Consider the following 13,604-nt stretch of genomic DNA (forward strand, 5'->3'; position numbering starts at 1 on the left):
AAAAAAAAAGATTTCTTGTGTTTAGCTTTTTTCTTGGTGTGTGCATGAATTTTGAGACTAGGGACAAAATTGAAAGGTGAAACTAAAAGATAGCTGAAATGCTTTGCAACCTTGCAGAATATTATGCTTCTAGGTTAAAGTAAAAGTTAATGAGGTAGATAGGTTCCTGAAATATATTTACTTAAATTCTTTTCCAGTTTTATAGAAAATTAGTTAATATCTTTTAAGGATTTAGTTTTTCCATTAGACTCGTAGAAATATTTAAATTCAAATGTTTTGTTCTTTCCATCAGACTCAAAAGTCTAATAGTGAGGTATATTGGAGATAAGGAGATCCACTGTGTACTTATGTAACTTTTCTTTAACTTATTTGGTAACTGGTCACCAGAACTATTTATCCTTATAATTTTATTTTTTGCTTTTAGCAAAGTGTGGGATGCTGTCTCGGGAGATGAATTGATGACCCTGGCCCATAAACATATCGTCAAGAGCGTGGATTTTACTCAGGTATCAGAAAATGAAATTCATTTTAAGGCGTTACATTCTTGTTATTAAAGGGTATGACAAGGGTCTTGTCATTAGGTAAATCAGCTGCACCAAGGGTCTTGTGTTTGGTTAGCTGTATTCTACCACTGCCACCACCACCAGTTGCCATTGAATTAGTTTTGACTCATGGTGACTTGCGTGGTCAGGCCTTCTAGGTAAACTTGAACTTACAACTTTTTGGATAGAATCCAAACACATTAGACTGCCATCACTGCTATATATTTTTATTTCTAGTTAATTATTTGAGATTTTTAAGTACCCTCGAATTTATATATAAAAAAATTTCTTGAAATCTTATACTTTCCCAGCTACATTCAGAAAATAAACTTGAGGTCCTCAAAGAGGTACTACTTAGGAGAGAGGGAAATTGATCAGATATACAGTATTTATATTGGGAAGCTTAAAGGAATTTGATCATTGTGAGACAAGCAACATCTTGCCAGTGTCGTCTTCAAATAAGCGATGTAATATTGCATGTTTCTGAACTCTGGGAACTTTATTTGAATAAAATGAAGTTGAAGAAATATTAAAGTGGCTAACAGTTTACTTGTGTGTGTTTTTAGGATAGTAATTATTTGTTAACTGGAGGACAAGATAAACTGTTACGCATCTATGACTTGAACAAACCTGAAGCAGGTAAGTGTCATACATCCGTTTGGTTTTATTTTCTCTTCCTTTAAATGGCTTCATGATAAAGAGAATTACGAGGTGGGTACCCGAAAAACTCAGCTGAGCATTTCTTCCGCTAGGCAAGCATCAAGCAACTTGCCCTGAGTTATAGTTCACCTCGTGGCGTTGCCTGGGGAGGTTCTCTGGTCACAGTGACTTTTTTCATAAAAGCTGTTTTGCTTGAACTTCGTTTTTTGTGATGGTCGATTTTAAGAGAACAGTGTGTGGCTTTGAAGTTTTGTTTCCTGCTTGGGAAAAATGCTATGGAAATTGTTGTGATGTTGATCTGAGTGCTATGGGAAAAACTCAAGTATACGAGTGATTTTCTCATTTAAGGTGAAATGTCGGTTGATGACATACTCATTCTGGACATCCGTCAACTTCCCGATGGATGAAAATGTAGACTTGTAGTGCATTTGGAGTTTGTTCCACCAAGTCCGATTAGCAAGCTTTCTACTTAGAGGTTTGAAAAAATTGCTTAACAGTATGCAACAAAAAAGGCCTTATTTGTGGCAGACTGGGAACTGGTTTTGCTACTATGACAATGCACGTGGTCACGAAGCCATCTCAGTGCAGCAGTTTGTTTCCACGAAGGAAGAGGGACACGAAAGGACAGTGATTTGATGATGTAGAAGAGGTGAAGGAAAAAATGAGGGAGGTGATGTCAGCCATCCAAACAGATGAGTTTAAAAAAGATTTCCAGCAGTGGAATCGCAGATTTGACATGTACTAAATGTAATGGAGGGTACTTTGAAGGTGATAAGGTGCTTTTATTAAAATTTTTAAATACAAGCATTAGGGGGGAAAAAATCCTGGGGGCTTTTTGGGGTGACAAACCCTCGTAAAAATCCATTTGTATAATACAATATACTTTTATAACCTGCTTATAAATTAAAATCTTATTCTGATAATGTTTTTCACTTTTATAATTTTAATTTTGAGAATAAATTTTGGGGGGGAAATGTAGAACAGCAATCCTACCATTTAGTTAAAAAGATGATCCTCTCTAGAAGGTCATGTGGGTGAGAATTCACAGTGTACATATTTTCTACTGTTTAGATTTTTGAATCATGTGAACGTATTATCTAGTCAAAAGAATTTTTTAAATACCCATTAAATACTCTAGAGTTTTTTTTTTTAATCATTTTATTGGGGGCTCGTACAATTCTTAACACAATCCATACATACATCCATTGTGTCAGCACATTTGTACGTTTGTTGCCATCACAGTTCTCAAAGCATTTGCTTTCTACTTGCGCTCTTGGTATCAGCTCCTCATTTTCCCCCTCCCCACCACCCCCTTCCTCATGAACCCTTGATAATTTATAAACTATTGTTTTGTTATGTCTTACACTGTCCGATGTCTCCCTTTGCCCACTTTTCTGTTGTTCGTCTTCCAGGGAGGAGGTAAATCTTTGTAGATCCTTGTAATCGATTCCCCCTTTCTACCTCACCTTCCATCCACCCTCCCTGTATTGCCATTCTCAGCACTGGTCCTGAGGGGTTCATCTTTTCCTGGATTTCCTGTGTTTCCAGTTCCTATCTGTACCAGTGTACATCCTCTGGTGTAGCCAGATGTGTAAGGTAGAATTGGGATCATGATAGTGGGGTGGGTGGGTGGGTGGGGAGCACTGAAGAACTAGAGGAAAGTTGTATGTTTCATCGTTCTATACTGCACCCCAACTGGCACGTCTCCTCTCCATGACCCTTCTGTAAGGGGATGTCCAGTTGCCTACAGGTGGGCTTTGGGTCCCCACTCCACACTTCCCCTCATTCACAATGATAGGATTTTTTGTTCTTTGATACCTGATACCTGATCCCATCGACACCTCATAATCACACAGACTGGTGTACTTCCATTTGGCTTGGGTGCTCCTGAGCTAGATGGCTGCTTGTTTATCTTCAAGCCTATAAGACCCCAGCGGTATATCTTTTGATATAGCGGCACCATCAGCTTTCATCACCACATTTGCTTATGCACCCACTTTGTCTTCAGCAATAGTATCGGGAAGGTGAGCATCATGGAATGCCAGTTTAATAGAACAAAGTATTCTTGCATTGAGGGAGTGCTTGAGTGGAGGCTCAATGTCCATCTGCTACCTTAATACTAAACCTATAAATATATGCACATATATTTCCCCATCATCATACATAAATACATTTACATATGTACATGCCTTTATTTAGACCTCTATAAATGTCCTTTGTCTCCTAGTTCTGTCCTCTATTTCCTTTGACTTTCCTCTTGTCCCACTATTATGCTCAGTCTTCATTTGGGTTTCAGTATTCCTCTCAGTTACATTACCCTTGATCACGCCATACCAGGCCTCCTACACCCTCACCACCAATTTGGATCACTTGTTCCCTTGTCCCTGGGTTTCTTAACACCACCCCCGCCCCTCCCATGTCCCCCTGGGACAGTCGGTCCCGTTGTTTTTATCTTTGTACTTTCTAACCGGTCAAGTAATTTATCAGTTTTTATTTTTCCTGGTCATCTCTTAACTGTCATACTATGGCTTGTGTGTTGCTCTTATGCCCTTAAGCCCTACCAGGCCTACTCTAGAGACATTTTAATGATTGTGTGACACGCTATTTACCAATCTTCAGATCATGTCCTGTTTTTTTTAAAAATCATTTTATTAGGGGCTCATACAACTCTTTTCACAATCCATACATACATCAATTGTGTAAAGCACATTTGTACATTCATTGCCCTCATCATTCTCAAAACAGTTGCTCTCCACTTAAGCCCCTGGCATCAGCTCGTTCCCCCCTCCCCTCCCTCATGAACCTTTGATAATTTATAAATTACTATTTTGTCATATCTTACACTGTCCGTTTCCCTTCACCCACTTTTCTGTTGTCCATCCCCCAGGGAGGAGGTTATATGTAGATCTTTGTAATCTGTTCCCCCTTTCCACTCCACCCGCCTGGTATCGCCACTCTCACCACTGGTCCTGAAGGGATCATCCGCCCTGGATTAATAATTACAGAGTAATTAATAATTACTAAGTGTATTTGTTGGGACTAAGGCAGGTGCACCTGGATATGGGGGGACCACCCTTCACAACCGAATGGGTCCAAGGGGATGGTTGTGTAACTGAGGGGTAAATTATAGAGACATGAGACAAGGCATGCAATAGCTCACCTCCACCATGGCTTGAGGAACCTGTTGGAGCAGAGAGAGAGCATAATTATTCTCATGAGTTTATATAATCTCAGGCACGCAAACCACAGAAAGCACATGCTTACCAAGAAGCGGTTGTGTTACAGGCACACTTGTCAGAGGAGGGGGACTAGCTAGGGGCATACGTGCAATAGGAAGGGGAGGCTGTAGAGCCATGCATGTGATGGGAAGGTACATTCACAACAAGGTGGGTGGATTCTAGAGTCTAGTTGGCAGCCTAACCTTGGTTGGCTCTGAGCTGGCTTGACCTTAGGTGTCTTTGAACTCTTCTCCAAGGGGATAGAAGGGAGTGGGCCCTGTTTAGGACAGACAATAGGGACTGATTGCTTTTGATGGCAGATAGCCTTCAAGCAGTTGACCCTCAAGTACATAGTAAGCGACCTTAAATTTGGCGATATTATGGGGGGACATTGAGGAGAATGACTTTTACATAGGAGAGTGTGGGCCCCAGCCTCCCAGTTTCCTTACTGCATGGTGTTTGTCTGCATACACTCTCCTCCCGGTTCTCACACCTGGAAGTATTTTATTACCCATAGTACTTACAGATATTACCCAAATCCCCTTCAGCAAAGTATAAAAATATTTATAGCTAACCTTTTCTCGATAACACCAGTAACTATATCTTTTCTGGCGTATTAGAAAAATGGTAGGTATTCCTACCCTTCAAGCTTGGAACTGAACTCACCCCTGTGGCTGAGCTTTCAGCCAAAGAACAGATGGGCACAGCAGGCAAACAGTAACACTAGGGGGTAGTTTTTTTCAGAATAGTTAGCTATTCTAGAAGTAAATTTCAGCATTTGTTCAGGAATAACACTTTTCTTGAAAGCAGGAAGGGGTGAGGGGGGTGGGTTGAGTCTGAAAGAAGTGCTGTTACATAATCATTGTCCCAAAACAAATGTGTATGAATTGTTGAATGGGAAACTAAGTTGCTCTGTAAACATTCACATTAAAAGTTTGTTTGTTTTTTAATTAGTTTGGAGGATGTAGTATATTCACTCCCTGCTACATAGAATGTCACATTTATTGCACATAAGTTTTTGTTCAATATAGGAAAACAAATTATTCTAGATAAATATTTTGAATCATGTTGAGCTTTGACAGTTGCATTCAAATTAAGAATGTATTTTTCTGTACTTTTTACATGTGTAAATTTTTCTAGTATTTGAAAAGTCAAATAAATGGTTTTATTTTTAGAACCTAAAGAAATTAGTGGCCACACTTCTGGTATTAAAAAGGCTCTATGGTGCAGTGAGGATAAGCAAATTCTTTCAGCTGATGATAAAACTGTTCGGTAAGTAATTTTCCTTTAGTAAGTTAAACCTTTAAAACATTTAAAAAATGTATTTTATGATAATGTGCAGGAAGGACGCCCTCTGGTGGCGTAGTGGTTCCATGTTGGGCATGCCACCTATAAGGTCAGCAGTGTGAAACCACCAGCTGCTCTCGGGGAGAAAGAGGAGGCTTTCTGCTCCTGTAAAGATTCACAGTCTTGGAAACCTACAGGGCCAGTTTCTATCATAGGGCTGCCAGGAGTTGGAACCAACTTGATGGCAGTGAGTGTGAGTTAATTGTCCCTTTATATAAAATTTTAATTGCACATTTAAGTAACAGCATAAAAGCATTGCTACAAAGTTGTAGAAACTTTTATTAAACAAAAATATCAAAATTTGAATCCATTGTTTCTCAACATAGCCTCCATCTAGGTCCATACATTTCAGAAAGTGGCACTGTTCCATCTTTCTAAGCCTTCCCTGAAAGACTGCCCTCTCAGATGTACAAATTGTCAGTATGACAGTCTGGGCATCAAGCAATCTGAAGAGGACCTGATCAGGCTGTAAAGGGGATAGGGTTTCCCATCAAAATTCTCGTAGGACGGGTGTAGGCACCCTTGCAGAATGAGTAGATGCATCGTCAGGATGGTAGGAAATTCCTACACATAAATTTCCTGACCCTTTTCTCACCAATGCAATTTTGTGTTTTCTTTTTAAAATTTCCTAGTAAGTCCCTGTTAATTCTGTCCCCTGTAAGAGAATCTGTCATGATGACCCCTTCCCAATAAACATTTGTTTACCTTTCTGAAGTGATCTCTGCCTTGAATTGAAACTAAATTGGTGAATACAAGGTGGGTCCCTGGTTACATTTCATTCCATAAAAGTATCTTCATTAGCTTTTCTTTTTTTAAGACTCACGAAAGATCAGCTCTGTAAGCTAGCTGATCTTTGAGCGATGCTTTTGCCACCGTGTTAGGTCGGATTGACGAGAGAAACAAATCCGGGAGCACTCGTGTGTCCGAAGAGCTTAATATCAAGAAGTAATTATAAAGGGGCTTGGTCCAGCTTGCAAAGGGCACCATGCTCCTCCATCTGTGGGAAATTCCTGTGGCCGAACCAAGGGCCCTCCCCTCCTCACCCCTGTCCCCTGATCCACCTAAGGCTACTTGCCTGTCTACCGTGATGGCACTCAACCCTGCACCAGAGCGACTCAGACATGTTTAAAAGAGGTGTAATCCCCAAGATAATGAGAGAAGGCCTGAGAGATGTTCTGAACAACCAAGATTTTACCAAATGTAGCAAGGATTCTGTGATCTCATGGTAGTAAAATGCCAGAAAGAGAATTCTACACTGAAAGCTTGTTTAACTGCTTACTCTGCTGATACAGCCTTTTCTGGAGAGTGCAAAATGGAATACCTGAAAGGGAAGAATTCAGAAAAACTGGAATTCTTGCCAAGAAAAGGCTACCGAAGCTTCCTACAAGCATGTAGGCACATATTTAAATGACATCCAGGAACTGTAATATTTACAGAAGGCACAGACAGTCTAATTAACGCACTCAAGAGGAGAAAATGGCTTTGGCTTTATCCTAAATTATGGAAATGTTACTTTTATTTGAAGTAAAAATTTTTGTAGTTTGAAATAAAAAAAAGAAGTAGTTATATATCAAGAAAACATCCCAGCCCAGTCCAGTTCCAGTCCTTAAGTCGGATACCAGTCCGTCAGTCCCTCTTCAGACTCACAGACTCAGTCACGTGCAGTGATGCTGGAAGCAGGATTATCACACGCTGGTGGGTGCAGTCATGGAGGTCAGATGTTGGTGGCAACATCGCAGGGTTCCTTTGGGCAGCTCTCTGGGTCAAAAAGCGGGAAGGTCAAGGCAGAGAGGAGGCACAGGTTCCCTGGACCCTCCTTAATAAGAAGGCCATGCCCAGGGAGAGGCACCATCAGGCTGTGACAGGTTGAATACCATCCCCTCCCTTTTATATGTCAAGCTGACATGAGATTATATAACTACCACATCACCTATCAAGCAAACAAGTTTTCCAAAGGCAAAATAGTCACTTCAAATTGAAATACCCACCTGTGTGAGAGGCCACCTTCAGTAGCTAGCTCATCATTGGTAATTCTATGGTGATTTAGTTTTTTAACTGCAGCCATCATTTCATTGAAGGGGACAGTTTTCCCTCTGTTAGCTCTGAGATCTTCCTGAACTTCTTTGAACGCTTTATATCCAAAAACAGTTGTTTTGTGGGGGGCAGCATTGCCATAAACTTCCTGCAAAACGTTCAGTGATTTGGGGAAATGTTCAAACACATTTTGTTTGGATAAATCCATGCGTGTTTGAACTGAAACTGTGATATCAATACTTTCTGACTTAGGAATACTTGTGTATTCATAGAGCAAAATTCAAAAGAAACTTAATTAAAACTGTAATCCACAGTTCTTAACCTGGATCGCTGGGCAGGCAAAGTGTACGTAGGTGGTCCATGAAACTCCTGCAATTAAATACAAGATTTTGTATTTAAGGGGTTTCAAAGAGTTCATTGGAAAATAGAGCTAGAAGATAATGGGATTTTTCCTGAACATTCTGAAGCCCTCTTATTATAACATCAGATTCACATACACAATACTGAAAATCCATTAGTACTTAAAAGTTACTAAAATAGTTTGGGTTGATTGTAGAGGAAGTCTAATTAGGTATTACATTTTACTTCACCAGCAAACTTCTAAATTATTTGGCATTGTGTAGGAACCCCCCACCCTCATGTCATCTCGAATTTATTAGTGACTTCAAATACATGTTGTTTTGACTACAGTGGTGTTTATTTAGTTGATTGATTTGCAGGTGTCACTAAGATTTACGGTTTTTCCCTTTATTGCGTAAACATTATCTCATCTCTCTCCCCCCACCCCCATCCTCCTTGTTTTTCTTCCTGCAGCCTTTGGGATCATGCTACTATGACAGAAGTAAAATCTCTAAATTTTAATATGTCTGTTAGCAGTATGGAATATATTCCTGAGGGAGAGCTCTTGGTAATAACTTATGGACGAACTATTGCTTTTCATAGTGCAGTAAGGTATGTCCAAAAAATAATTTTCTTTTCTTTTTGAGTAATGAAGGGACAATGGATGGGGGATGGGGATAATGATGACAATTCTCATACTTAAGAATTTAAATGTATCTAAATTGTTTTTTAACGTTCATACAGTGATCAATGTATATGTATTTTTTTAAATTTTAGTTTGGATCCAATTAAATCTTTTGAAGCTCCTGCAACCATCAATTCTGCATCCCTTCATCCTGAGAAAGAATTTGTTGTTGCAGGTGGTGAAGATTTTAAACTTTATAAGTATGATTATAATAGTGGAGAAGAATTAGGTGAGTTTTCTTTCCTTGCCTTGCCCTTGCTTTTGACCTAAAGGCTAGAGGTATGAGCCTTCCCAGCATTCCTGTGGTAGACAAGTCCCGGGGATTGGTGTATGTGCCATGTGGGGTTGCCATGGCTGCAACATTGAGATAAAAGAGCATCGATATAGTAAAGAGCTTTGAGAAACAGTACTGTGCTGAAGGGTACGGTTTAAGTTGCCAGTACTATTAATGGGTGTGTTTTCCCACTGGATTCCATGGGCAAAAATATATAAGGATCAGTCTTGATCCAAGATGTTCTGTGTGACAGAATACCAGGCGTCCTCAAACTGGCCCGCTGGGTGCTTTTGCCCCGCTTTTTTACTTCAAAATAAGATATATACAGTGTGCATAGGAATTTGTTCATAGTTTTTTTAAAACTATAGACCGGCCCTCCAACGGGTCTGAGGGACAGTGAACTGGCCCCTTGTTTTAAAAGTTTGAGGACCCCTGGGACCCTTAGAGGCAATTTTAAGAAGCAAAGAGGATGTGAACAGCTCCATCTGGTGGCTCTCTGTAGTCATAAGAATTCCCTAGAATGTAGGCAATGAGGTAGGTAATGGAAATTGAGATTTAGAAATTGAGGTCAGGGGGAAAGATCTACTTTCTCTTATGTTTAGGTGGGCCTTGATGTACTCCTCCGCCACCTTCATGAACCTTGATTGCCTCAGGTTCTTTCGTAGAGTGACAACACGCAGCAATGATGTGTGCTAGAGTGGGAAGGGAGAATGGTACACATGATGTGCCACTCTGTTGAGAATGTATCTTTAATTAGGTAAAAGTCTGTGTATTTGCACTTAGGAATTGTGCATCGCTACGGTAACATGGATAATATTTTCTCCAAGCGAGTGCTGAGTTGATTCTGATCTATGGTGACTGCTCCACAGGGTGTTGAAGGCTATGGAGTTCTGTGGCATAGTGATTGTGCCTTGGACTTCGATCCACAAGGTCAGCAGTAAAGAGTTCCCATCTTGGAAACCCACCCGGGCAGGGACAGTTGTACCCTGCTCTGAAGGGTCACTGTGAGTCAGCGTTGACTCGAGGGCAGTGAGTTCAGTTTGTCCTTGCAGCCGCAGATCCCCGGGCCTTCATCTGGCGGAACCTCTGCATGGGTTCAAGCCACCTTTTGGTTGGTTGTCGAGCATATGACTCGCATTCAGTTACCTAATAGCCTCAGTCTCTTTTTCAGAATCCTACAAAGGACACTTTGGTCCTATTCACTGTGTGAGGTTTAGTCCCGATGGAGAGCTCTATGCCAGTGGCTCCGAAGATGGAACATTGCGACTGTGGCAGACGGTTGTAGGGAAAACATATGGCCTGTGGAAATGTGTGCTTCCTGGTGAGAGTTTTTATTCACGTTTATCTACCACATTAACTTGCATGACTTGGGGTCATATGTCATCATTCTGTATTCGTGTGTCTTGTCCCCTATAGATTTTAAGTTATTTAGTATGGAATAAAATAGATGCCCCTAAGAATGAATCGGCCACGGTGTTCTTTGGTTTGTTTAAATATTTTTGTGTGCGTCACTGTTAAATGTTCACAGTAGCTCCTTAAGTAAAAGGAATGAACCTAATTCAGAACCTACTAGAGGCCAACATAAATAGAGTCATTTTCAATAAAAGATACCCAGCTATTGATCTCAACCTGGTATGAGCCTAAACGTAGTTTTTTGAAGAGAGACATTGGTTCAGAATCACAGTTATTATATAAGGAGTTGTTCCTGTTGTGTATTTTACTTAATCCCATAGAAAAGTGTCGCTTACTTTTAATTTTAAGTGCTAGATATTCTAAATCAAATACTCATCATTATTTTCCTTTTTGTAGAAGAAGATAGTGGTGAGTTGGCGAAGCCGAAGATCAGTTTTCCAGAAACAACAGAAGAGGAATTAGGTAAATATTAATTCAGTGACTTGTAAGTCCTGGGGGAATGAGTTCATTTGAAATATTTTTTTAGTTTTACCTATTGCCAAAAGAAAATTTTCAAAAGTGAATATTTTGAACATAGGAAGTTTTCAGTTAATTTCATTTAACACATAAGACCAGAATTTCTGTTAGGCACTGAAGATGTTAGTCTAGATAAGACCAATGTGGTCATTGTAGTATAAAACTTAGCTTTCACTGAAAAGGTAGCTATAACAAAATTTAATTTTAAGGGGCTGACTCTGCTTGGCATCAGCAAAGGCTTCCTTGAGAAGTGACATTTAAAATAACAGGGACCTGAAGAATGAGCAGGGTTAAGTGACTTTATGAGGTGATGTTTTATTAGAGTGCTTTCTCTTAATGGAAAAGTTTACAGCCAGGAGGACAAAAGCATAGTAACTAAGACATGATGGAGAGCACTTAAGAGGAAACTAGAACCTCGTGATCCTTCAAGGTTAAAGTTCAAAGACAAGGCAATACTGAGAAGTTAGAGTGTTCAAACCCTTGTTTACTGTTAGGACTGCTGTATAAGAGCAATGAGGTTTCGATTTGACTTTTTCAAAGATTGCCTTGGCGGTTCCTTGAAGAATATGGCTGAGTACAAGAGTGAACATTGCCAAGTGGGGGCTTTATAAAGAAAGAAAAATTAGCATAGCACACTTTGGAAATTAATTAATCACATAATTTTTAATAAAAATACAGTAGACTAAAATGGCAATGTGAATAGAGAAAGATAGATAGAATTGAGAAACTTATAGAAGACTTGAAAGGATTTGGTAATTTTAGTATTTTGTAGCAAGGGAATATAATAAAATTCCATACTTTTGCCATGAAAAACTGATTACAGTTCACCAGTTTGAATTTTCCTTGTTAAGTACCTTCATGGGAGGAAGACATTGTTTTGTTTGTATGTTTGGTTGTTTGATTCACTATTATTTAACATTTCCTACATACCAAGTGCTCTTTCCCAAATCTAGAATTATAAATGAAATAGGCCCTGATCACTTAACGTTTATTTTACATTGGAATAATTAAAAGAGGGGCCAGATCTTTTAAAGATGTATGACTTTAATGCAGTGCTAATTTGTTAGCTGGAGTCATTGAAAATTGTTCGGAGAATATATGTTACAAACTAAAAGAGACCCCTGGGAAGTTTATAGTTGTCATAGAAGCATCTAATAGGTAAAATACATAAACTCTTCATTGACCAAATGCATTTGATCTCTCTCACTTCCCCTCACTGCAGCATACTTTAACAAACTTGTATCCCTTCACTACAAGGAAATAGTTGCTTTTTTTCCATTCTAAGTTGATTAATGTGATTTTTGTATGTATTTTAATTACAGAAGAAATTACTTCAGAAAATTCAGATTCCATCTATAGTTCAACTCCTGAAGTTAAAGCCTGATCATCAGGCATACGCCACAGATACAGTATGCAACGTACGGACTGAAAAAAGCAAGCAGAGAAACGCATGCATTTTACAGGGCTACTCTCTGCTAAAGGCAAACCAGGGCAGCAATTAAAGGGGAATCCGAATTAGCTCCAGCACGGGGACTAACCTTGGTTACCTGTAAGTGAGACTCAAGATGATCAGAAAGCAGGTGGAGTTAAGACAGCCTACTGTCCTTCAGATTGAATATGTGCAAGCCAACATCCAATTCCTCATGGTATAATTAGAATTCTTGTAGTTGTTTATGTTATTATGGAGAAAAAATATAATGGCCTATTTTTCTGACTTCCCTTAAAGCAGAAAGACTTTTTGCTTCAGTTGTAAACAAGAGGGAATGCATTTATAAAGTAATTGGTTTGATTTCTTTTCATTGTACACTGCTTCTGAACATCATCTACTTGTTTTTAGTTGTCTAAATAAAATGCCCCTAAAACAAGACAATGGTGGTTTTTTTTTCCCTTGAGAAAAACGGATCATTTTGAGGTTTGGAAATGGAGATAGCCATAGAGCTTGTCCTACATCCTGACATAAAAGGCAGCGTGCTTAAAGAATCTGCAGTAAACCTGGTGACCGAGTCTGAAATTCCATTGCTCCTACTGAGTCCTGGGAGTTTCTATGTTGCTCACTGGAACTGTGTTGACCTCACTTCTCCGCAGATTGACTAGGAATGCTTGACTTGCTTTTTTAAAAAGCGAATATTATTTTGGTGCAAATGCTGTTTATAAGGAAAACGATAGAATGGTTTAGACTTAATAGAAAAATCCCACCTTCACCATAAAAAACAACTTAAAATTTAGTGAACATCAGTACACACACTTATAATAGTTTTATTAAAATGAGATCTATACCTGCAGTGTTTTAAGGAGCACCGAATTTTTTCATCCTTTTTAAGTTGAGATAGCATTTAAAGGCTTTTTTACCAAATGTCTATTAAATTGGATCAATTGAGACTTTTAACACTTTACTCATATTTTGGAATATGGAGTTGGTATTAAATAGTAGTGGGTTCCACTACTTCGGTCCGGTTCCAACTCATTAAACACCCCTGGGCCCTGCACCATCCTCACACTTGTTCCTGTATTTGAACCCACTGGCAGCCAAGGTGTCAAAGCATCTCGTTGAGGGCCTTCCCCTCTCTGCCCCTCTA

At 39.3% G+C, this 13,604-nt stretch overlaps 1 protein-coding gene and 1 pseudogene across 1 annotated transcript in view; both read left to right on the forward strand.

Annotated features, from left to right (window-relative positions):
* Positions 1 to 12,893, forward strand: part of LOC101642501 (serine/threonine kinase receptor associated protein) — a 148,073-nt gene extending 135,180 nt beyond the window's left edge. Inside the window, exons 6-13 of the mRNA XM_004713769.4 lie at positions 425 to 506; positions 1,109 to 1,181; positions 5,596 to 5,692; positions 8,615 to 8,752; positions 8,918 to 9,054; positions 10,271 to 10,420; positions 10,909 to 10,974; positions 12,351 to 12,893. Of these exons, the coding sequence (XP_004713826.2) occupies positions 425 to 506; positions 1,109 to 1,181; positions 5,596 to 5,692; positions 8,615 to 8,752; positions 8,918 to 9,054; positions 10,271 to 10,420; positions 10,909 to 10,974; positions 12,351 to 12,412 (805 nt within the window). The 3' untranslated portion in view covers positions 12,413 to 12,893. The remainder of the gene's footprint in view (positions 1 to 424; positions 507 to 1,108; positions 1,182 to 5,595; positions 5,693 to 8,614; positions 8,753 to 8,917; positions 9,055 to 10,270; positions 10,421 to 10,908; positions 10,975 to 12,350) is intronic.
* LOC115869089 lies at positions 6,714 to 7,265 on the forward strand (annotated as a pseudogene).
* Positions 12,894 to 13,604: the final 711 nt, after the last annotated feature.

This window comes from Echinops telfairi, unplaced genomic scaffold (genome assembly GCF_000313985.2).
Source record: "Echinops telfairi isolate 266 unplaced genomic scaffold, ASM31398v2 ScPeMD7_21;HRSCAF=78, whole genome shotgun sequence".
In the NCBI taxonomy this organism is placed as follows: Eukaryota; Metazoa; Chordata; class Mammalia; order Afrosoricida; family Tenrecidae; genus Echinops; species Echinops telfairi.